We start from the raw sequence: 26488 nt of genomic DNA on the forward strand, positions 1-26488 counted from the left end.
AATTCCAGCAAATATATACCAGGAATCAGTCTGGTGAACCTTTGATGAACTCCCTTCATAGCAAGAATGCCATTTTCACTTATTAAATTTTTATCTATGTTCATTAGCTGTTTGCTCTGACAGACATAAATTAGCAACTGAACTGTATGGGTGGTATTATTTTGGTGCAGTACAATATATTAAAAGGAGTTTACCAAGTAGAAACTGAACTGTAACACTCTATCTCCTTCTCTGTGCTCGATGCATCAGGCCCAGCAAAGCCGGAAGTTTAGATGGTGTTAGTTTTGGAACAGTTGCAGTGTAATGGCTGAAGGATGGAAATAGTTTCTGGGCTTGTGTCTTACGCCCTTGCAAAGTTTCTTTTTCTCTCGCGGCTATCGAATAAAGAAGATGCAGGGAAAATCAAAAAAATGGAAGAAAAAGTGTTAGAAGTTTATGGTAAGTCTATACAAATGGAATAGACATAGGTGTTGTTCAATAAGAAGGTCAAACTAATGAAAAAGAGAAGCTTCAGATCTAACAAATTTCTATAACTTTTGCATAGCACTAGAGTAATCAAGAGCTAGTTTTAGTGCCTAATACAAATGTCCCAAAAGAAACTGTTAAACAAGATGGTTACTGTACATATACTTTCCATTGAAAACTGTGTATTCTCATATACTAATAATATCTATGTAGAAACTATTTCCCCACATCATGTCATTTTAAAACTGACATTAGACATGGCATTGCCAAGGCTCGTGTTAACTGCCCATCCCCAATGGTCTTTGATACAACTGACTGATTTACTAGTCCATTCGGAGAGCAGGTTGTTAATAACATGGTATCTTCGCTGAAAGTTAAAAGTTAACAAGCCTTGTCAGTCTTGGATTTAGCCCCTTTCAGAATCTGTCCTGTTCTATGTGGTTATTAAAAAATGTAATATTGATAAAGCCGAAGGAATGGTGTTATACTGGTCTTGAGCCTGTCAGCTGCCCTCCCTTCCTGCTGTCTGCGCAATGTCCCATCAGCAGGCCGGGAAAAGATTATGTTGTAGGGCAAGTGTCTGGGTTTTCACTTAGTGCTGCAGTATACTGGCCATATTTGACCATCAGAGGAGAGATGGTTCTGTCAACTTCAATAATGTTGATAAAAGGCAAAAAGAACTTCAAAGTTCCAAATCTCCCAATCTTTTAAATGTTACTTGAAGTTGAAAACATGAACGGTTTGGGGGTACTCAATCCTGGAAATGGTCTCCAGCTAACTACTTGAATGAACCTTGGGTTAGTTCACACTTGAAGTATTGATGCAATGCCAATTTGTGCAGACTTTGTGCTGTAATTGTTCTGTAAGATTTATTGATCTAACAGTGCTGTTTCAAGCTCTGTAGATGATTAATGAACAGTGAGTATACAGGAGATGAGATTATCTTAAACTCTCTTGCTACCGCTATAGACATCATCCATAACAGAGATCAGTACAGTACAGAAATGCATTTTAAAAATTTTTACCAGATTTCCTGTGTGTTGGTGTGGTGGTGGGGGTGGGGTGGGGTGGGGGAGTGGTGAGCTGAGAGGAGGAAGAGGTGTTGCGACTAGGTGGGGGTTTGGTGGGCTGGGAAACCTAAACTGCTACAGCAAGTTCCAAAAAGCTGAATAAATCAGTTTAGCCGCACTTTGTAAAACTTCAGAGTCAGAGTTAGGGGAGAGTTGGGAATAGGGTTAAAATTTACAGTCATACTTAAGTGAGTTGCTTCAGCCCTAAAATGAATGGTTCAATTTCTAAGCTAACCTATTAGAGTCATAGAGATGTACAGCATGGAATTAGACCCTTCGGTCCAACCCGTCTATGCCGACCAGATATCCCATCCCAATCTAGTCCCACCTGACAGCACCTGGACCATATCCCTCCAAACCCTTTCTATTCATATACCCATCCAAATGCCCCTTAAATGTTGCAATCGTACCAGCCTCCACCACATCCTCTGGCAGCTCATTCCATACACGTACCACCCTCTGTGTGAAAAAGTTGCCCCTTAAGTCTCTTTTATATCTTTCCCCTCTCACCCTAAAGCTATGCCCTCTAGTTCTGAACTTCCCGATCCCAGGTAAAAGACTTTGTCTATTTATCCTATCCATGCCCTCATAATTTTGTAAACCTCTATAAGGTCACCCCTAAGCCTCCGACGCTCCAGGGAAAACAACCCCAGCCTGTTCAGCCTCTCCCTGTAGCTCAGATCCTCCAACCCTGGCAACATCCTTGTAAATCTTTTCTGAACCCTTTCAAGTTTTACAACATCTTTCCGATAGGAAGGAGACCAGAATTGCACGCAGTATTCCAACAGTGGCCTAACCAATGTCCTGTAGAGCCACAACATGACGTCCCAACTCCTGTACTCAATACTCTGACCAATAAAAGAAAGCATACCAAACGCCGCTTTCACTATCCTATCTATCTGCGACTCCACTTTCAAGGAGCTATGAACCTGAACTCCAAGGTCTCTTTGTGCAGCAACACTCCCTAGGACCTTACCATTAAGTGTATAAGTCCTGCTAAAATTTGCTTTCCCAAAATGCAGCACCTCACATTTATCTGAATTAATCTCCATCTGTCACTTCTCAGCCCGTTGGTCCAGATCCTGGTGTAATCTGAGGTAACCCTCTTTGCTTCTAACTGTATCTCTTATGCTCGCATCCAAATCATTTATGTAAATGAGAAAAAATAGAGGGCCCAGCTCCAAGCCTTGTGACACTCCACTGGTCACAGGCCTCCAGTCTGAAAAACAACCCTCCACCACCACCCTCTGTCTTCTACCTTTGAGCCAGTTCTGTATCCAAATGGCTAGTTCTCCCTGTATTCCATGAGATCTAACCTTGCTAACCAGTCTCCCATGGGGAATCTTGTCGAACGTCTTACTGAAGTCCATATAGATCACATCTACTGCTCTGTCCTCATCAGTCTCCTTTGTTACTTCTTCAAAACACTCAATCAAGTTTGTGAGACATGATTTCCCACGCACAAAGCCATGTTGACTATCCCAAAACAGTCCTTGCCTTTCCAAATACATGTACATCCTGTCCCTCAGGATTCCCTCCAACAGCTTGCCCACCACCGAGGTCAGGCTCACTGGTCTATAGTTCCCTGGCTTGTCTTTACCGCCCTTCTTAAACAGTGGCACCACGTTTGCCAACCTCCAGTCTTCTGGCACCTCACCTGTGACTATCGATGATACAAATATCTCAGCAAGAGGCCCAGCAATCACTTCTCTAGCTTCCCACAGAGTTCTCGGGTACACCTGATCAGGTCTTGGGGATTTCTCCACTTTTAACCGTTTCAAGACATCCAGCACTTCCTCCTCTGTAATCTGGACATTTTGTAAGATGTCACCATCCATTTTCCTACAGTCCATATCTTCCATATCCTTTTCCACAGTGAATACTGATGTAAAATATTCATTTAGTATCTCCCCCATTTTCTGTGGCTCTACACAAAGGCCGCCTTGCTGATCTTTGAGGGGCCCTACTCTTTCCCTAGTTACCCTTTTGTCCTTAACATATTTGTAAAAACCCTTTGGATTCTCGTATTAATTCTGTTTGCTAAAGCTGTCTCGTGTCCCCGTTTTGCCCTCCTGATTTCCCTCTTAAATATACTCCTACTTTCTTTATACTCTAAGGATTCACTCTATCTATCCTGTCTATTCCTGACATATGCTTCCTTCTTTTTCTTCACCAAACCTCAATTTATTTAGTCATCCAGCATTCCCTATACCTGCCAGCCTTTCCTTTCACCCTGACAGGAATATACTTTCTCTGGTTTCTTGTTATCTCATTTCTGAAAGCTTCCCATTTTCCAGCCGTCCCTTTACCTGTGAACATCTGCCTCCAATCAGCTTTTGAAAGTTCTTGCCTAATACCATCAAATTTGGCCTTTCTCCAATTTAGAACTTCAGCTTTTAGATCTGGTCTATCCTTTTCCATCACTATTTTAAAACTAATAGAATTATGGTCGCTGGCCCCAAAGTGCTCCCCCTCTGACAACTCAGTCACCTGCCCTGCCTTATTTCCCAAGAGTAGGTCAAGTTTTCCACCTTCTCTAGTAGGTACATCCACATTATGAATCAGAAAATTGTCTTATACACAGTTAAGAAATTCCTCTCTATCTAAACCTTTCACACTATGGCAACCCCAGTCAATGTTTGGAAAGTTAAAATCCCTTACCATAACCACCCTATTATTCTTACAGATAGCGGAGATCTCCTTACAAGTTTGTTTCTCAATTTCCCTCTGACTATTGAGAGGGTCTATAATACAATCCCAATAAGGTGATCATCCCTTTCTTATTTCTCAGTTCCACCCAAATAACTTCCCTGGATGCATTTCCGGGAATATCCTCCCTCAGCACAGCTGTAATGCTATCCCTTATCAAAAATGCCACTCCCCCTCCTCTCTTGCCTCCCTTTCTATCCTTCCTGTAGCATTTGTATCCTGGAACATTAAGCTGTTAGTCCTGCCCATCCCTGAGCCATGTTTCTGTAATTGCTATGATATCCCAGTCCCATGTTCCTAACCATGCCCTGAGTTCATCTGCCTTCCCTGTTAGGCCCCTTGCATCGAAATAAATGCAGTTTAATTTGTTAGTCCTACCTTGTCCCTGCCTGCCCTGACTGTCTGACTGACTTCTGTTCTCAGCTGTACCCATCTCAGATGGATCTCTTTCCTCACTATCTCCCTGGGTCCCACCCCCCCTACCTTCCTAGTTTAAATTTCCCTGCCAGTGTATCAGTCCCCTTCCAATTTAGGTGCAATCCGTCCTTCTTGTACAGGTCACTTCTACTCCAAAAGAGATTCCAATGATCCAAAAATGTGAATCCTTCTCCCAAACCAGCTCCTCAGCCATGCATTTATCTGTTCTATCCTCCCATTCCTGCCCTCACTAGCTCGTAGCACTGGGAGTAATCCAGATATTACTACCCTTGAGGACCTCCTTTTTAAATTTCTGCCTAACTCTTTGTAATCTCCTTTCAGAATCTTAACCTTTTCCCTTCCTATGTCATTGGTTCCCATGTGGACAATGACCTCCTGCTGGCCCCTCTCCCCCGTGAGAATATTCTGCTCCCTCTCGGAGACATTCTTGATCCTGGCACCAGGGAAAAAAACACCCCATTCTGCTTTTTCTCTGCTGGCCACAGAAACGTCTGTCTGTACCTCTGACTACAGAATCCCCTAACACAATTGATCTCTTGGAAGCCGGCATATCCTTCGTTGCATTAGAGCCAGTCTCAATCCCAGAAACTTGGCTTTTCGTGCTATGTTCCCCTGAGAATCCATCCTGCATTTTCCAAAACAGCATACCTGTTTGAAATGGGTATATCCACAAAACACTCCTGCACTAGCTGCCTACCTCTCTTACCCTTCCTGGAGTTAACCCATCTATGTGACTGTATCTGAGACTTTCCCCCCTTCCTATAACTGCCATCCACCACATACTGTTGCTATTGCAAATTCCTCATCGCTTCTATCTGTCTCTCCAACCGATCCACTCAATCTGATAAGATTTACATCCAACAGCATTTATGGCAGATGTAATCTGCAATGAAAGGGGATTGTTCAATGATTTGTAATCCATGATGTGCACCTTGTTTCCAAGTTGGGTATTAAAGATGGTTTGCAAAATTGCGTTACCTTTGTGGTACAATGGTACAATAGTTAGATGCTGATTTTCAAAGATTGGATCAATTCCTCCCAGGTGGTACTGTTTATACAACAGAATGACTAACTAGAGCACTTCAAAGTGATTGGAAGATTTGACTTAGAATCTCTACAGTGTGGAAACAGGCCCTTTGGCCTAACAAGTCCACACCGACCCACCCAGACCCATTACCCTAACCTGTGTTTACCCCAACTAATGTACCAAACCTACACATCCCTGAACACCATGGGCAATTTAGCATGACCAATTCACCTAACCTGCACATCTTTGGATTGTGGGAGGAAGGATGTGCAAACTCCATGCAACAGTTGCCTGAGGTTGGAAATGAACACAGGTCCCTGGCACTGTGAGACAGCAGTGCTAACCACTGAGCCACCGTGTTACCCACTGGAGTCAAGAAGAACTGCACAATGTGAGGCAAGAGTCATCAGTCAGACCATACTTGTGCAGGTGACGTGTTTCCTTCTTCAAAAAACGTCAGTGAATTTATAAATCACAACAGTTATTGAATTGAAATGTGTAATCTCCTACAGTGGGATTTGAATATAGAACATTACAGCACAGTGTCAAGATTAGAGTGGTGCTAGAAAAGCACAGCAGTTCAGGCAGCATCCGAGAAGCAGTAAAATTGACGTTTCTGGCAAAAGTCCTTCATCAGGTATTCCTTCTTAACAACCCTCTCAACCTGGGTGGCAACTTTCACGGATCTATATACATGGACACAGATCCCTCTGCTCATCTACACTACTAAGAATCTTACCATTAGCCCAGTACTCTTTATTCCTATTGTTCCTTCCAAAGTGAATCCCCTCACATTTCTCCGCATTAAACTCCGTTCGCCACCTCTCAGCCCAGCTCTGCAGCTTATCTATGTCCCTCTGTAACCTTCTATATCCTTCAGCACTATCCACAACTCCACCAACCTTAGTGTCATCTGCACATTTACTAACCCACCCTTCTAAGTCCTCATCTAGGCCATTTATAAAAATGACAAACAGCAGTGGCCCCAAAACAGATCCTTGCAGTACACCACTAGAAGCTGAACTCCAGGATGAACATTTTCCATCAACCACCACCCTCTGTCTTCTTTCAGCTAGCCAATGTCTGATCCATACTGCTGAATCACCCTCAGTCCCATGCTTCGTATTTTGTGCAATAGCCTACCGTGGGGAACCTTATCAAACACCTAACTGAAATCCATATACACCGTATCAACCACTTTACCCTCATCCGCTTGTTTGGTTGCCTTCTCAAAGAACTCAGTACAGTTTGTGAGACACAGCCTACCCTTCACAAAACTGTGTTGACTATCCCTAATCAACTTATTCATCTCTAGATGAATGTAAATTCTATCTCTTATAACCCCTTCCAACACTTTACCCACAACTGAAGTAAGACTCACTAGTCTGAAATTACCAGGGTTGTCTCTACTCCCCTTCTTGAACAAGGGGTCCTCCAGTCTTCTGGACTATTCCTGTAGACTATGACGACATAAAGATCAAAGACAAAGGCTCTGCAATCTCCTCCCTAGCTTCCCAGTGAATCTTAGGATAAATCCCATCCGGCCCAGGGATCTTATCTATTTTCACACTTTCTAGGATTGCTAACACCTCCTCCATGTGAACCTCAATCCTGTCTAGTCTAGTAATCTGTATCTCAGCATTCTCCTCGACAACATTGTGTTTTTCCAGTGTGAATACTGTCAAAACGTATTCATTTAGCACTTCCCCTATCTCCTTGGATTCCACGCGCAACTTCCCACTACTATCCTTGATTGGCCCTAATCTCACTCTAGTCATTCTTTTATTCCTGACATACCTATAGAAAGCTTTGGGTTTTCCTCGATCCTACCTGCCAAGATTTCTCATGTCCCCTCCTGGCTCTTCTTAGCTCTCTCTTTAGGTCTTTTCTGGTTAAGTTGTAACTGTCAAGCACCCTAACTGATCCTTCACGTCTCATCCTAACATAAGCCTTATTCTTCCTCTTGACAAGAGATCCAACTTCTTTAGTAAACCATGGTTCCCTCACTCGACCACTTCCTCCCTGTCTGACACATACATACTTATCAAGGACACACAGTAGCTGTTCCTTGAATAAGTTCCACATTTCAAGTGTGTCCATCCCCTGCAGTTTCATTCGCTAAATCTTGCCTAATTGCGTCATATTTGCCTTTCCCCCAGCAAAAACTCTTGTCCTGCATTATGTAGCTATATCTCTTTCCATTCGCTAAAGTAAACATAACTGATTGTGGTCACTATCACCAAAAGTGCTCACCTACCTCCAAATCTAACACCTGGCCAGATTCATTACCCAATACCAAAGCCAATGTGTCCTTGCCCCTTGTTGGCCTGTCTGCATGCTGTGTCAGGAAACTATCCTGCACACATTGGACAAAAACTGACCCATCTAAAGTACTCAAACTCTCAATCTTTTGGATTGTAAACCCCAAAACCAGAGTATTTTTCGTCATTTTGGTTTTCTTCGAGCAAGCATGTGGAGCAACTTTATTTGTTCATGTCGCTGAGGTTAAGAGTAATGCTTCACTTATGGAGAATTAAAGGAAATAAAGCAAAATGCTTTGTGAGATGTTATTTTTAAAATTAATTAGAGAGAACAAGGTAGGTTTAGACTTCCAAAACCACTTCCTAACTTTTGAAAACCAAGGTATGCATATTGGCATCAAAAGCGGACAATTGCAATCACCACATAACTGAGTGGTCCAGATTAATCTATATTTTGTAAACAAGGGTGACTATACCCAACCTTCCTCCAGGTACCATGAACAGTTCTATTAAGTTCACACCAGACTTTACTCCCCCTCCCCCCACCCCCTTCCAATCCATCTAAAGCTTTACCACCTGAGTCACCAGACAAGACCCATGGTTCTTTATCAATAACTGTTCTACGGACATCACAGTAAAATTCTTAAGACCTGTGTTATTTAGTTCCTTCCATAACCTCATTGCACCAACCCACAGCAAGATCTTATTTTTCCTTTGTGTCCTTTAGATCTCTCGCTCATACTTCTTGTGCTTCCCATCCTCCAACACTGGCAACAGAGCCTTCAGCCAACTTTGCTGCATTATCTTAAATTCCTTCTCGAGTTCCTGTAACCCCCCCCCACTCCAAATTCCTTACTGTTTTCAAAGTTTGTGAGAAGGTTTGTAGCTCGGGTGCTCGTTGCTGTGGTTCTGTTCGCCGAGCTGGGAGTTTGTGTTGCAGACGTTTCGTCCCCTGTCTAGGTGACATCCTCAGTGCTTGGGAGCCTCCTGTGAAGCGCTTCTGTGATCTTTCCTCCAGCATTTGTAGTGGTTTGTATCTGCTGCTTCCGGTTGTCAGTTCAAGTTGTCCGCTGCAGTGGCTGGAACTGACAATTGGAAGTGGCAGATTCAAACCACTACAAATGCCGGAGGAAAGATCACAGAAGCGCTTCACAGGAGGCTCCCAAGCACTGAGGATGTCACCTAGACAGGGAACAAAGCATCGGCACCACAAATTCCCAGCTCGACAGATCCTTACTGTTTCTTTACACATCTTCAAAATCTTGTCGAAGCTTGTCTTTTTGGCTATCCATCTGAACTCATGCTACAAAGTGACTCAGTGATATCTTCGTTGTAAATCACTGTGTTATAATTGCTATATCAATGCAAATTCTTTCTTCTAATGCAATGCCGCAAACAAGATGGGCTAAATGACCTCCTTAGGTGCTATAATAATTCTGATTTTATGATCATGTTTGAGCACTACGAAGTCCAGTGGCTCAAATTAGAGAAATCAATGCTGGTTTTCCCAGAACTTGAAATCCCAGATCATGTCCTAGCTCATTTGCATTTCCTCCAGCTCTTTCCCCTAAGCAATGTTACTTAAATTCCATTTAGAAAGAATACAACATATGCAGGATCTGTCCAAGCTAAAGTTAAGTGAAAGGAATGCCTGGAAACTAGAGTTGTGTTTTTAACTTTTGATAGAGGTAGTAGAGTTACTGCAAAGGGACATGCAGTAGAATGACTATCTAATTGTAGACTGTGAACTTTAGAAGTATGATCTGTGAGAAAGTGATGCAGTGGTTGAAATGGTGTTCTTCATGTACTGCTGGGTTGAAAGAGATTGTAAATTAAATTTTCCACTCTGCCGGCGATCTTGTTTGGGAAGCATCAAACTCCTATGTAGACAAGAATCCAAACCTTAACCAATTAAAATCAAAGTAGCAACGAACTTACTCTGAGACTGTAAGTTGGAGATGAAGTAGCAATTCCCTTTATGATGGAGAGCATCATTCTGGAGGTTTGTAAAAGTCTGAACCAGGATTCTGTTGAGATTTAAATGAGTTTTGTAACCAAAAGCAGAGATAATAACACTCAAAAGTATTAACTTTTGTTTGTATCTTTGTCCTATGTCAGATATCATTCGTACAATTCGTGACCCAGAGAAGCCCAACTCTCTGGAAGAGTTGGAGGTCGTAGCTGAAGAATGCATTGAGGTGAAATCATTGGATGACGATGAGTACCTCATCATTATTCACTTCAAACCAACAGTACCTCACTGCTCTCTAGCCACACTGATTGGTGAGTGAAGAAAGAAAAACCTTGCATTAATGGAATGACTTTCATGACTTTAGCATGTCCAAAAGCACTTTAAAGTAATAAAATACTTTTGAGTATAGTCACTAAAGCAATGTAGGAAATGCAGTGGCCAATTTGTAGGCAGCAATTCCCAGAAGCAGCAATATATCTATGACCAGATAATCTGTTTTATTGATGTTGATTGGGAGATAAATATCAGGTCCAGGGTGCTAGGGAGCAGAAACAATGCCCTGAGGTCTTTTATGCGCCCAAGACATCTGAGGCAACAAACAAGACTTTGGTTTAAAATCTCATCCAAGTTACAGTAGCTCCAACAGTGTAGGATTGCCCCGAGACGCTGCTGAAAAAGTATGCCTGGATTTTGTGCTCAGTTCTCCAGAGAGAGTCATTCGTGAATGTGGGCATTGCTGGCTGGGCCAGTGTTTATTACCCATCCCCAGTTGCCACTGAGAAGGTGGTAGTGAGCTGCCTTCTTGAATAGTTGCAGACCATGTGCTGTAGTTTGACCCACTGTGGTATTAGGGAGAGAGTTGCAGGATTTTGACCCAGTGATATATTTCCAAATAACGAAGGTGAGTGACTTGAAGAGAAACTTGCAGTGATGGTGTTTCCTTGTATCTACTACTCTTGTCTCTCTAGATTGAGTCATAGGGATGTACAGCACGGAAACAGACCCTTTGGTCCAACTCGTCATGCTGACCAGCTATTCTAACCTAATCTAGTGCCATTTGCCAGCACTTGGTCCATATCTCTCTAAAACTTTCCTATCCATATACCCATCCAGAAGACTTTTAAATGCTGCAATTGTAAAGGCACCTGGTTGGGTATATGAATAGGAAGGGTTTAGAGGGATATGGACTAGTGCTGGCAAATGGGACTGGATTAGATTAGAATATCTGTTCAGCATGGACTAGTTTGACTGAAGGGTCTGTTTCTATTCTGTACATCTCTGTGACTCAATCTAAAAAGACAAGGGTAGTTGATATATGGGAACACCATCACAAGCAAGATAGTGATTGCTATGTGTTTGGAAGGTGCTGTGTAAGGAGCTTCAGTTTTGCAGTATGTTTTGTAGATAATACACGCTGCTGCTATTGAGTGTCAGTGATGATGGGAGTGGTTGCTTACGGATGTGGTGCTAATCAAGTGGGCTGCTTTGTCCTGAATGGCGTAAAGCTTCTCCAGTGTTGGTGAAACTGCATTCATCTGGGCAAATGGGGAGTATTCCATCACGCACCTGACTTGCACCCTGTAGTTGGTGGATAGACTTTGGGGAGACAGGAGATGAGTTACTCACTGCTTTGACCTGCTTTTATGGCCACAATTTATATGGCAAGTCCAGTTCAGTTTCTGGTCAATGGTAACCCCCAGGATATTGTTAGTGATGGTAATACCGTTGAATGTCAAGGGTTGATGGTCAGATTCTTTTTTGTTAGAGCTGATCATTGACTGGCACTTGTGTAACACAAATGTTACTTGCTACTTGTTAGCCCAAGGTCTTGCTGCATTTAAACATGAACTGCTTCGGTATCTGAGGAGTCATGATTAATACTGATCATTGTGCAATCATCAGTGACCAAGCCATTTATAAAGAAAACTTATCTGGAACCAACACTGTATCCATCAAAGGCTTTGGTTTTATGAAGCGATCTATCTGCTGGACAACCTCTCCCTTGAACAATACAGATTAAGGCTCTGTTGGGAGGGAAAACATAGAAAAAAAGTGAAAGTTTCTTGTATTCTGCCACTCCACTCTTATCAGAGCCTCGCATAAGAGTTCCCTCATCAAAAGGTTTTCGTATGTCTTCTATTTAAATGTTGCCTGATGGCAAGGTTACATTTATCGTTTAGGCAAATGTGAAGACTGCAGATGCTGGAGATTAGAGTCAAGAGTGTGGCACTGGAAAAGCACAGCAGGTCAGGCAGCATCTGAGGAGCAAGAGGCTTTTGCCCGAAGCGTCGATTCTCCCGCTCCTCAGCTGCTGCTTGACCTGCTGTGCTTTTCCAGCACCACATTCTTGACTACATTTGTCATTTCTCTGTCTTGATGTGCAGTGTTACCGGTCCTCTATTCTTCCAAATATAACAAACTCTGTATAGCCCTCTGATGCACAGTAACCAGTTCACCACAAAGGAGGAGAAATTAAAAAGGGAATAGCCTGTGCACAAGTTTTAGCAAGGATATCCTAGAACATTGCTGTGTTAAAAATAAATGAGGGAGGGGGATCCAAGATGGCGGCGACCCAGCAAGACTGAGTCCACAGTGCTCTACCCAAAACTTGGGAAAAGTGGGCTATCCACCCCCACCACACTCACTAAACCATTTATAATAGTTGTTAACCTTAAATAGTTACCTATTAGTACATTTAAATATTCTAATACTAGCTGGAAAATGAGTAAAGGGAAGGGAACAGGCGGCTCTAAGAAAGCAGGGACCCCTCCCCCACCCTCTCCCTCTTCAGCTGCAACAAAGGTGTCTTCAGCTACTTCAGGAGATTTACCAATGAAGATGAGCTTTGAGGAGATGTTTGCCAGGTGGGAGGCAAAGATTAATGCTTTTATCGATGAGTCTCGGCAGAGCAGAGAAGCACTATCAGCCGAGCTGCAGAAGCAGGGCAGAGACATTCAGGAATTGGGGTGCCAAGTCAGAGAGGTGGAGTCGAAGGCCGCAGCCTCAGAGACTGGGATAAAATCAACAGCCGACCACATCCGTTTTCTCGAGAATCGAGTCCAGAACCTAGAAAACCACATTGATGACCTCGAAAATCAATGTCGTAGAAAAAATATTCGGTTGTTGGGCCTGCCCGAGCAGGAAGAGGGAGGTCAGCTGACAGCATTCTTAGAGCATTGGCTGCCACAACTTTTAAATCTGCCTGCTGGATCAGGCCAGGTAAGGGTGGAATGGGCCTACTGGGTCACAGTACGTGGGCCCGGCTCAACCCAGCGCCCACGCCCGGTCCTGTTCCAGCTGCAGAGCTATAGGGAGAGGCAGATGCTCCTGGAAGCCTCAAGAAATCTGGGAAAAGATCCCCAAGCTATGACCCACAAAGGATCCAGGATCATGCTCTTCCAGGACTTCTCCCCAGCTTTGGTCCGAAAGAGGAAGGCATTCGATGAGGCGAAGAAGCGTTTAAGGGACTTAAATATCCAGTACTCCTTACGATATCCAGCGACGCTACGCCTTAGCCACGAAGGATCCATATATAACTTCGGATCACCGGAGAAGGCTAAGGAATTCTTGGACTCTCTTAAGTAAGCTGTAAGAGATTGTGGACGCTGGTCTGCCTTTCCCATTATTTTGGTTTACATCCCTTCATCTTTTCTTATCTTTCCCCCTATGTGTGTATGTATATATATATATATGTTGGGGCGTTTGGTTAATGTTGATGGGGAGAGGTGGTTATCTTATTCTATTTTACTTCTGTTTTTAGGAGCGGGGTTGTTTTTCTTTCCCCTGTTATTTTGTGGTATTATATTTAAGTATTACATGTTGAGATTGTAATCTTATAGTTATATATGGTATTAATATTCCCAAATATATTTAGATGTGGGTGTGGGTGGGGGTGGGGTGTTCACTGTTAACTCTAGCTTTATATTATATTTGAATTCTCCTCATTTTATTGAGGAACACCTGGGTCAAGGGTGGGGCACTGGTTGGAAGAGGGTAAGATGGACTGTGGGAGAGGAAGTGACGCTCCCTGGGAACAAGGGAGAAAATCTCCAATTCGGAATGTTTTATATTTTTTATACTTAGAAAGAGTTTTTTGTTATATTGTTTTGAGTGTATCAGAGTGTCTTTACTTTTGTAAATCTTGTATGCTCCATGCTCGGGATGTTCTAGATAGGGTTTCCCCTCCCGAGGGGTCTCGGATCTGTCCAGATGATTATGGCTGAACAGTCGGTTAAGTGGTGCACCTGGAACGTCAGGGGGAGTAATTCGCCAGTTAAAAGGAAGAAAATATTATCAAATCTTAAGAAGGAGAGAGTTGATATAGCTCTCCTACAGGAGACACACCTGTCGGATAAAGAACACTTAAAATTACGACAGGGCGGATTTGATCAGGCCTTTTTTTCCTCTTTTAATTCAAAAAGCAGGGGAGTTGTTATCCTTGTCCGGAAGAACTTCCCTTTGAAAATTCTAAATCAGATAAAAGACGAATCTGGACGATATATTTTGATTAAAGCCCTCATAAATGGAGAGGAATATGGGATCTTAAATGTGTACTGCCCCCCGGCACACCCCTTTAAATTCATAACGGAAGCTTTTTCAAAACTGATGGCCTTTGGTGCCCGTCATACAATTATAGGGGGAGACTTTAATTGTATTATGGATCCGGAAATAGACAGGATTCCCAAGAGTGCCGCTGGAGTATCTCCCAGATCTAGACAACTGGCGGACCTGAATAAAGAATTAGGATTGGTAGATGTATGGAGATGTCTCCATCCACAGGGTAGAGATTTTTCTTTCTACTCTAATCCACATAAATGTCACACAAGAATTGATATGTTTTTTGCCCCATCGATTTTTCTAAACTCTATAGCAACCTGTAAAATAGGTACTATAGCAATCTCTGACCATGCCGCTGTATACATGGAAACTAAGGTAAAGAACAATGGGACATTTGCTCGGCATTGGCGTATGGACCCCTTCCTGATAAAAGATAGCAAATTTTTAAAGTACTTCTCCCAAGAACTTAAAACCTTTTTAGAAATTAATACTGGTACGGCTAGCAATCCGTCAATGATGTGGGAGACCATCAAAGCTTATGCACGAGGTTTGATCATCTCCTATTCAGCGACCCAGAGGAAAATGAAGGGAGAGCAACAGCGTCTGCTCGAAGCTCGCCTAAAAGCAGCCGAAACAGCATACGCTGATAGACCTTCTATCACAAAATTGCAGAGGATTACAGCTCTTAGGACAGCTTTAAACACCGCGCTTACTCAAACGGCTAAAAGGGAAATATTATTTGCGAAACAAAGATTATATGAATATGGCGACAAACCGGGTAGATACTTAGCATTTCTTGCAAAGAAAAAGAAAGCCCCTCAAACTATTCCGACCATCAAGGAAAGTACAGGTACCCTGACTCATGATCATAAAAAGATCAATGCGACCTTTAAAGAATTTTATTCTGAACTATATAGATCGCAGGATTGTGAAGATAGGATTAGGAGGATGCAGTCATTTTTTAAAAATTTGACCTTCCCGGGCCTGACTCCGGAACAGGTGTCGGCCCTAAATACCCCTTTAACAGTCCAAGAAATACTTGAGGCAATTAGGCAACTTCAGAGCGGAAAAGCACCGGGCCCGGATGGTTTTCAAGCTGAATTCTATAAAGAATTTACAGGAATATTGGTTGACCCACTTATGGATATGTATAATTTTGCGCATAGTCAGGTCTGTCTCCCGCCCACGCTGAAAGAAGCAAATATTTCTCTTATCCTCAAAAAAGGAAAAGACCCAGAAGATTGTGCATCTTACAGACCAATATCCTTACTAAATGTAGACTTCAAAATTCTCTCAAAAATGTTAGCATTAAGACTAGAAAGGGTACTGCCATATATTATAAAGGAGGACCAGACGGGATTTATTAAGGGCCGCAGATCATCCAATAATATCAGAAGGGTCTTGAATATGATCCAAGCCTGTCATCAGGGAAAGATACCAGGAGTAGTAATTTCATTGGATGCGGAAAAGGCATTTGATAGGGTTGAATGGTCATATTTATTTTACACATTGGAAAGGTTTGGCGTTGGACAGGTGTTTACCAAATGGGTTTCAACATTGTATAATGACCCCAAAGCAGCTGTTATTACTAATGGGTTAAGATCGGATGGCTTCAGTGTGGGTAGGGGCTGCCGTCAAGGATGTCCTCTCTCACCATTGTTGTTTACACTGATAATCGAACCATTAGCAGAAGCCATCCGGACTGATCCTAATATAACGGCCCCGAGGATTGGTACAGGTAAACACAAAATTACCCTCTATGCAGATGACGTTCTCTTATTCCTCAGTAATCCTTTAATGTCAGTGCCTCGTCTAATTCAAGTTATTAATACATTTAGTGCATTCTCAGGCTATAAAATTAATTTTTCAAAATCGGAAGCCATGCCAATGGGTGGTCTGGCTATGATACCCCACTTAATGGACGGATCCCCTTTTCCCTTCCGTTGGTCCCTGGAGGGCTTCTTATATTTAGGTATTTTTATCACGCCAGTATTTGATCAGCTGTATAGGGCTAATTTTGTACAATTAATGGAAAGGATAAGGCAGGACCTCCAGCGATGGAAAGACCTTCCGATTTCCTGGCTAGGGAGAATAGCATTAATTAAAATGAATGTTCTGCCCCGTCTCTTATATCCTATGAGAATGCTCCCGCTGATGCTGCCAAGGCTAGCCCTACGTAAATTATATGGCTGGTTGGGCTCCTTTATTTGGAACCATAGACGGCCCCTTATTAAGCTGAAGAAGCTACAGCTTCCACAGGCAAGGAGAGGACTGGACTTCCCAGACTTTAGGAAATATCAGTTAAGCTCCCTACTAAGTTACATAGCTGATTGGGTTTCATCTGATCCACAATCAATTTGGCTGGATATCGAAGCCTCCCAAGTAAAATACCCACTTATTAACCTTTTATTTTCAGATAAGAGGAAAATCATTACAGACCACTGTAAAAATCCCATAATATTAAACACAATTAAGGCCTGGAATATAATGCGGCAAAATGAGGGTAACTCACATAAAACATCCCCCCATGCACCAATAGTAGGCGCATGGGGATTCCAACCGGGGATTACAGATGCCACCTTTAAACTCTGGAGATCCAGGGGCATCTCATGCTTAGGGGACCTATTTAAAGATGGGATCCTGATGTCCTTTGAGCAGCTGCGTCTGAAATTCGGAATACCTAATGGGGATCTCTTTCGATACTTCCAAGTTCGAGATTATATACAGAGGAAGACTACATTAATAGATAGTCTTTATAAATCAGACAGAGAACGTAATGTCTTACGACCAGCGGGGACATCCTCCGTTAGTACTATATACCATTTGCTACATGATGGAGTCTCAGGAGACATGGATGACCTGCTTAAAACATGGGAGCAGGACTTGGGGCTAGAAATCTCTGAGGATATGTGGAATGACATTTGGGAAAATGCTAGAAGAATTGCTATCTGTAACAGAACTCAGGCTATCCAACTAAAGATACTTCATAGGGCCCATATAGCTCCGGCTCGACTGGCAAAATTTAAGGCAGGAGCATCTCCAATGTGTCCTAAATGCAAAATAGAGGTGGGTACTCTTGTACATTGTCTGTGGACTTGTCAGAAAATCCGCAGATACTGGACTAAAGTGGCAAATACCCTGACAGAAATTTTAGGAACGGAAATTAGGGTGGACCCTGTATCTCTCCTTTTGGGCTTTTCGAACCTCTCATCTCTGGATATGCACGGGAAGAGACTATTTTCTATTCTCTCTTTCTGTGCAAGGAAAAATATTTTGGTGAACTGGGTGGCTGAGGGCCCCCCTGGACTTTCAAATTGGCACAGATTAATTATGGAATATATCCCCCTTGACTTCCTCACAAATATGGTGCACCGAAAGACTGAATTATTTTATAAAATATGGCAGCCCTTTTTGAATTATATAAATGCAGATATTTCGGCTATCCTAACAAGGGCTTTTATTTAGTGAAGATTTCAGACCGGGCTGCTCCGGGGCCCCTTGGGAGAGGAATCCTGCGCGAATACGGGTTTTATTATATTTGATGTTTATACATTCCGAGCATGTAAGAGACTTAGGTATACACTCTGGTTAGTTATAGGTTAGATTAGTAGAAAGTTGAGTTTTTTTTTTCTGTCTTTTCTCTTTTCTTTTTTTTGTTTTCTTTCTTTCTCTTTTCTTTGTTAAATTATGACTATTGTATATATGATTTAATTGTACATCAATGTTTGTATTTGAGAGTTTTGTTTATTTTTGTAAATTTGCAAAAATGTTAAATTTCAATAAAAATATCTACAAAAAAAAATGAGATGTACTAATGGTGGTGCATGGTTCCTCCTGAGCAGGTCGGCAGCCTGATGAGTGAGAGACTATTGTATGACAATCAGAGATGGTTGCTGGCAGTAAGGGCATTCTGGGTTTTCCCTTAAGTTGGGGACAGCTGTTTAATCATCCTTATCTCTCCCTCCCCACCAGCACCACCCCCAACTCCTTCACAAACTTCCTGCTGTTGCCAAGGTTACACACTGACCCACACTGAAACTTTCCTTGACTGTGGATGTTCTTCTGAGTCCTGCAATAGGAACAAGATAGACGCTATTTAAATGCTTTGCAGTGTTAACACTGTGTCATTGTTGCTGAGTTTTGAGCGGAAGATGGGAGTTTTCCACAGCTGTTGTATTATTTTTACAAGTTTCTGTCCTTCTTCAAATAGAATTAACCTCCCAATGGTTTGGTGCTCATTGCTGTCACTCTTGGATAAATAAAATGGAAATAGAGATCCTGGGCATTGTTGCTTCCTGTTTCTTCTATGCAGTGGGTTGTGACCTATGCTAAACATTTAAAAGTATTGTATTTGAGGGTTAACAGGTTGAAGGTCAAAGGACACTGAATCAGTTTTCTTGTCAAGAGTTGAAAGAATTTTCACACAGTTGATTGTTAGAGCTTTAGTCTTCTCTGAATAATCTATTGACAAAACTAAGTACCTGTTACACAAGGCTTAGCAAAATGTTAGATGTCAGAGATTGCTATCCTTTACCCACTCTTAGTAAAATCTGTTTTTTGAAAAAGGGGTGAGGGAAGATTATTTGACTCAGTGGGTTCAAAAGCTGCCCTTTGACCTTTAGGGCTTGACTGTTTGGATCAATGCAGATTGAGAGGATGAATGTCTCCACACTCCCAGGATGCAAGGCTCTGAGCTGAAATTACTTTGGCGAGTCTTTGCTTTTAGGCTCAAGCCAACAGCTTAAATGTTCCTGAGGATACAAGCTGACCAAAATGTGGGAAATCAGAAGTCATAGCGTTCTATTCACAGGGGTGTTCCTCTGTGGATTTGGATGAGTGTGTGTTAATGGGGTGCACTAGGAGGAACTGTACATTCAGCTGCAAGCACTGGATGCAGAATTGGTGTTATCCTGACTCCCTTTGATTACAGTTTCCTGAATCAGCATGCAAGAACTCAAAACAATCTCCCACACTGACCTTGTATTTACAGGTGCAATCCAAACGCCCAGGTTAATGCTGTGGAAACATAGGCTGAAGCCCCTCACAGCAGCCAGTGACATTTAAATACAATGAATAAAGCCTGGAATATAAAATTAGTCTCCGTAATGATGATCAGAAAACTAATGGCATAAGCACGATCATTAAAGTCCTTTTAATAACATTGCTGTTAAAGGTATTAGTAATCATTTTTGCATGAATTTATTTCATGTTTATAGGTCTCTGTCTACGAGTCAAGTTGCAAAGGTGTCTACCATTCAAACACAAGGTAAGACAAAGAAAAATGTTGCTTCAACTTCCAGGTTTCACTGATGTAGAATTTGACATGTTATTTTGATGATGGAATGTTGCTTAATGTATTCCCTATAGCATTCCAAGAAACCAATACTGGCCTTGGTTTTGGTTTAACCAGTACATGTGGGATAGAGAATATTGCTACAACATCTAGTTATTGAGAAGTTCTCCAACCTAATGAGGGCAAAGGCAGCAGAAAACGAAAGCATCAACCCCTCTGGTTTCTCTCCAATACATAACATCCTGCCTTGGATCTATATCACTGTTCCTTCACTGTAACTAGGCCGAAAATCTAGAACTGTCTTTCTAACAGCGTTGTGGACACAGTTATACAAAATTAACTGCGGCTGTTAAAGAGTTAACTCCACACCATGTTTTTCAAGTAGAAAACGACAAGACATCTTGGCCTTGCTAACGCCACTGATACCACATCCTTTTTACTATTGCTGAAAATATATGTTTAGTCAAAGCTTTCTGTCTTATACCCATCAGGATGTTTCATAAGAATATCAATATAAAAGGGAATACCAACATTTGTAATCTATGAGAAGAAAGTGCTAATTAATGTGTGGACTCTGATTGTTAGAGGTATTGCCGTGGAGAATGCATAGGTTAATAGTGACTAACAATTAACGGCTAATGTATTTTTTTAAGGCAGATTGATTCTGATTGGAAAATGCATTGCTTTTAGTGATTAACCAGAGAATGGTTGTCACCTATTTTGCTAAATTGAAATAGGGCAACATTCAAGTACAGGTCACAAGCAGAGTAGATTAGACTTACAGTGTGGAAACAGGCCCTTCGGCCCAACAAGTCCACACCGACCCGCCGAAGCGCAACCCACCCATACCCCTACATTTACTCCTTACCTAACACTACGGGCAATTTAGCTTGGCCAATTCACCTGACCCGCACATCTTTGGACTGTGGGAGGAAACCGGAGCACCCGGAGGAAACCCACGCAGACACGGGGAGAATGTGCAAACTCCACACAGTCAGTCGCCTGAGTCGGGAATTGAACCCGTGTCTACAGGCGCTGTGAGGCAGCAGTGCTAACCACTGTGCCACCGTGCCGCCCACAGTAGTTAGGAATTGAATTGGAAAATTTCAGTTCTGGAGGAGAGTCACGTCGGACTCAAACTATTAACTCTTTCTCTGTCCACAGATGCTGCCAGACCTGCTGAGTTTTTCCAGCATTTTGTTTTTGTTTTCAATAGCTTTCATTTCATTATGAGCTTATACATTTCAGAAACCAAGCATTTCATATAAGTCTTTGCAGTAACATTATTTTAACTCCTAAAAGTGAGTTTACAGAAATCTGATTTGTAGCTTAGGTTGAGGTTCTAGATGTAGGTTTGCTCGCTGAGCTGGAAGGTTTGTTTTCTGATGTTTCATCCCCATACTAGGTAACATCTTCAGTGAGCCTCTGGATGAAACACTTGTGGTGTAACCCACTTTCTATTTGTGTGTTTGGGTTTCCTTGGGTTGGTGATGTCATTTCTTATGGTGATGTCTTTTCCTGCTCTTTTTCTCAGGCGGTGGTAAATGGGATCCAAAGTGTTTGTTGATAGAGTTCCAGTTGGATTGCCATGCTTCTCGGAATTCTCATGCATGTGTCTGTTTGGCTTGTCCTAGGATGGATGTGTTGTTCCAGTCGAAGTGGTGTCCTTCCTTATCTGTATGCAAGGATACCTAGTGAGACAGGGTCATGTCGTTTTGTGACTAGTTGATGTTCATGTATCCTGGTGGCTAGTTTTCTGCCTATTGTCCAATGTAGTGTTTGTTACAGTCCTTGCATGGTATTTTGAAAATAACATTAGTTTTGCTTGTTATCTGTATAGGGTCTTTCAAGTTCATTAGCTGCTGTTTTAGTGTGTTGGTGGGTTTGCTCAGCAGGTCTGGCAGCAACTCTGGTTTCTCTGAGTTAACGTTTTGGGTCCAGTGACCTGATTTACTGCATCCGCAGTTCCTTCAGTTTTTATTTAGTACTCTATTGCTGTATTGATGACTCTTCATTAATGAATTGACTTTCAGAGGGAAACCTATTCACTATCAAAATTATTCATCATCTTAATATCCTGTTCTAAATCTAATCTTGGCCTTCTCTGCTCAATGGAAAATAAATGACATGCGTTTATCTAACACCTTTCATGGCTGGAGACATCCCAAAGCCAATGAAATACTTTCACATTGTAATCGCTGTTGTAAAGTGGGGCAACATGACAGCCAATTGCAATGTGTTTTTCCCCTGATACTGGTATGGCACAGTTATTGCTCTTTATCGCTGTTAAAGGAGCTGATGAATAAACTACCGATTTGATATTCTGCAAATCTTGGTCTGGGGAAACCTTTGACCATTGAATCCTATTGATATTAGTAATGTCACAGACTGGCTGCTATATGGTGATCTCTGACACTGTCAAGCCAGTAGTTTCTCAAAACCATTACCCTCTGGTTATTGTCTCTTTTGTCGCTTAAAAAAGGTTACCATATGAAGTAGTTGATAAGTAATTTAAATGACATTTGTGACTTTACAGTTGGAAATTTACATCTCTCAAGGGTCGCATTCTACTGAGGAAGATAGTAAGTATGTTCTAATTAAATTCTGTATTATTACCAAAATAATTTTTTTTTAATTGCTACACCACTTGTATCCTAATTGCTCTTTTATTAACCCTTTTATTGCCCAAAGAAACACCTCTAACTGTTTCACATATTCACAGAGACAGTAAAACAGAGTGAATTAGAGTGAAATGTTTGCAAGATAGAAATTTAGGGGAAATACTTGTGTCAACAGTTAGTGTTTGCTGTGATAAACAGAAATCTCCAGTATAGCAGGGAAGCAGGCAGGCCTAGGCATTTGAGGCATGTTGTTGTAGATTAACAGGAAGCAGCTCATATTTTCTGTGCTCTCTGATCTCACAATGCTTAAACATTGATGTGCAGAAACAAGGTGGAGGATGGTTTGGTCAGGTGGGGGGTAAGGCAGTTAGATTCAGATCTCCAGTATTGGGATCTTTTCCTCCGATGGGCCAAAACATTTCCCCAAACACTTAAGTGAATTTGCTACACACTATCTTTGTACACTATTGCATTATTTATTAACAGGTCTGCCTTTTATTCCTTTTTTTAAGTTAATAAGCAGATCAATGATAAGGAGCGAGTGGCAGCAGCGATGGAGAATCCAAATTTACGAGAGATAGTGGAACAATGTGTTATAGAGCCAGATGACTGAACAGTTACCAGCTACATGGATAAACAACTCCTACTCACATCCTGTTGTTTGCAAAGTCTGGCAAATAAGGATTGTCTCTTTACACATCTTACAAACTTTTTTCCAAAAAGCTTCTTTTTACCTTATACTAATTAAGAAATTTCTAATATAATTGTTCAGTTTCAGGTTAAGAATATCATCCTAAACATGAGGATTCTCTGAAATACTTGAGGCTCGAAGTTAATCCAGTAATTGAAAGTGCACTCTTCAAAATATTACCCTGATGCAAATTGATATGCAGCATTTAATGTTTCACTACTATTCTGCTATTAAAATAAGAATTTTCAAGAACAAAACTGAGGGGTTTCAGCTACTAATTCAGATTGTAGTGATCTCAGCATGTTGGAAGAGGATTATATTGTCCCGACACATCCCATCTCAAAGGGAAATCATTTACCTTGGTCCTGCACATTTAATAACAAGGTAATGAAGTGCTGCACAAAAGGATTCAATTCAAATTTTACCTCCATCTTTATACACCGTTCAATGCATGTGTCAGAGATTTCTAAAGTCCAAAAAGCAGAAAATAGTGAAAAGCAAAATCAATATTTGATGATTTTGATTACAATATGAAAAGCTGTTTTATTGTTTGATCTTTTATTGAGTAGTCCACTTTCAATGTTAATCATCTGTTGCATCCCAAAATAACTACAAGACAGACCTGTTACCGACTCCACTTCGTTGCTGAAGTTTTATGACATGAGATCTGTTACATGTAACCTAACCCATTAAACTTGCCAGACAGCTCTCGAGTCATGAGTAACAACCCGGGAGGAGCCTGCATTCCTACACGTGTCTACGTAGTTGTTGCAAGTCTCAGGGTTTCTATTCTCCATTGTTATGTGTGAATAATGAAAGGGAATTGGAGACAGGGTTTTGTTTTCGGATGTTCTTTAATTTCTTAATTCGGAAAGTGCCCAGGGTGCTTTTTTTTTGGGAGGAAGCCAGTAAGAAACTGAAAATGTGGGGTGAATTCTAACTGGTTACTCTAACCAACATCACCCCTCCACCCGCCCGCCCGCAGTCTCTAGCGTTCGAGACGTAGACATTCCCGGAAAAACAGCTCCAAACTCAAAGCGAACTCTGAGGTGCTGGGAAGATTTTAAACAACCAAAAGCAATGTTGAATTTCACAGCCTGCAAATCAGATCATTAAGCAGTAGCAAAACAATAAAAATAACCATGAACAAAATACAAAGATGTATGCCAAATGATACCATCAGTGTGAATTGGAGGGCAGGCATCATTGAGTCCTGGAGCCCACAATTATCTTTTATTTCTCATAAATAAATAGCCCATTCACCACCACAGGGCTATAATCATTGTTTATGTTCCACCCTTTCAGCACATCCTTCCCTTCCACCCTTCCTCTTGGACTAACTTTTATCCAACTGGCTCCTGCTGTGAATGAACACAACAGCTAAAATTTCAGTTGTCCAGATAAGTTGTATTCCTGTGGGGGGGCCAGTTCCTCAGATTCTTGTAGCCCTTCACTACACTACCCATTTTCCAGATATAAAAGCAATAATTGTTAGCAGGCTGCACAACCAAAAGTGGCATCACAGCTGAGCTGGGTCCTGTCTTTGGCCAATCTTCACAGAAGTACACTTTTCAACAGCAGTCACCGGATGGTGATCGAGCTAAAATGAAACTGAGTCCTATTCTTCTGCCCACACCAGCATCACCTCCACCCCTTCCCCTTCCAGGACACTCATACCAGCATCAATAACCTGGCTATACAAACTAGGGCACTGGGAGCCTTTCAGAATCATATATACCAAGTGAATCACAAAGTGCTGCGATGAGTCAATGTTTGAATCTACTTTTAAAAATGTACCCTGTTGGGCCAAGCTATTGGTAGTTTGTATTTACATTAATGACACCGTGATAATTTTCTTTAACCATGATGGGGTTTCCTATCATTCCAGTCATTGGTCTTAGACCTTTGCACTGGCTTTTATTGATCAGAAGATTATTTGGGGAATGAAGGGTGCATCTGGTGCACAAACCTGGTTATAAACCTTGGACAGTTTACTGTCTGGTGGATGCTATTTGCTTGGAATTAAATGGGAGTTTACTGAGAAAATGTGTTTCAGTTTTTTCAAAATTCATTTCTGAGGGTCAAAACCTTTCTACAGTTTGTCTCCGAGGGTGATTTTTTTAATCTGAGACTCTGCAATGTCTCGCAAAACATCTTGAATGTTTTTATACATTTTGCAATTGGCTAGACAAGGATTGCAGGATTGCCCTCTTACATAAACAACTTGGAGGAACGAACATTTTGGAGCAGATCTGACTGATAAAGTTGCTTGCTCAATTCATCTGTCTTTTGTAATATTTTCAGATGTGATAGAACCCTTCAGCCTCTGCACTGAGTGAATACAGATTTGTGTCAGGACTGAGTCTTGTTGTATACATTAAAATAAATGCAAAGTACTACAGATGCTGGAAATCTGGAATAACAAATTCTGCAAAACATAGATTAAGCAAAAACACTGGAGAGAAATTGTGTTTTAGATAATGATCTTACATCTATTGTATGTAATTTTATTAATTTGTGATTTAAGAAATGTATATTACAGAAACATTTGGATTACAAGCATGTTGTAATTTTTAAAAATTTGTTTAAAAACTTGAAAATTTAATATCATTGGACTAGTAATCCGGAGTCCCAGGCTAGTGCTATTGGTTCAAATCCCTTGATGGCCGATGGTACAATTTGAAATCAGCAAAAAGCTGGGCTGATGTAACCATTGTTGATTGTAATAAAACCCCATGTGTTTCACTAATGCCCTTTAGGGAAGGAAATCTGCTGTCCTTACCTGACCTGGCCTACATGTGACTCCAGACCCACAGCAATGTGGCAGATTCTTATCTGCCCTCTGGGTAATAAATGCTGCCTTGCTATTTGTCCGTGTCCACATCCCATGGACAAATTTATTTTTAAAGTAACTACTATGACCAGATTCTGATCAAATGTTTTTCGGATGTCCTTTTGCATGGCATTATTTCTTGTTTGATCATGCCCCACAACGTGCTGTGGGCTATTACAAGATGATACATACGTGCAATGTGTTGTAAATCACATCTCTGGTTCCTAGGTCCTGAACCTCCAACACCTCACAGCTTTATTTTAAATTTCATGAAGTAAGGTGACTATTATCAATTTCAGATGCCCTGAGATGTATTTCACTGCATAATTGTAGAGTCCAGTCCAACAAGGATCAGTATGTATAGTAGAATAATAATGCTTCCAGTCTTTAGACAGCCAAAAAATGTATTGGGACCACTTTCACCCTTCTTACAGGATTATTTATTTCGTTCAGTCATCGAGGGCCACACATGAGGTCACTGTCTCCTGACAGATGCTTGTTGCTTGTGTCCCCTCTGGCTGTCTGTCTGGGGGGTTACATAGGTAAGGGGA

The 26488-nt window shown here is 41.6% G+C and overlaps 1 protein-coding gene across 2 annotated transcripts; it reads left to right on the plus strand.

Annotated features, from left to right (window-relative positions):
• Positions 1 to 271: 271 nt before the first annotated feature.
• On the plus strand, positions 272 to 25853 carry ciao2a (cytosolic iron-sulfur assembly component 2A). 2 transcript variants are annotated; one of them, XM_060853206.1, is made up of 5 exons: positions 272 to 438; positions 10089 to 10253; positions 19716 to 19765; positions 22329 to 22374; positions 22926 to 25853. In XM_060853206.1, the coding sequence occupies exons 1-5, from the start codon at positions 315 to 317 to the stop codon at positions 23024 to 23026; spliced, it is 486 nt and encodes a 161-aa protein (XP_060709189.1). In that variant the 5' UTR covers positions 272 to 314; the 3' UTR covers positions 23027 to 25853. The 2 variants fall into 2 exon arrangements, with proteins under 2 accessions (XP_060709189.1, XP_060709190.1); XM_060853207.1 differs by having other exon boundaries at positions 22329 to 22378; positions 22926 to 23008.
• The last annotated feature ends 635 nt before the right edge of the window (positions 25854 to 26488 follow it).

Source organism: Hemiscyllium ocellatum, chromosome 39, assembly GCF_020745735.1.
Source record: "Hemiscyllium ocellatum isolate sHemOce1 chromosome 39, sHemOce1.pat.X.cur, whole genome shotgun sequence".
Taxonomy (NCBI): domain Eukaryota; kingdom Metazoa; phylum Chordata; class Chondrichthyes; order Orectolobiformes; family Hemiscylliidae; genus Hemiscyllium; species Hemiscyllium ocellatum.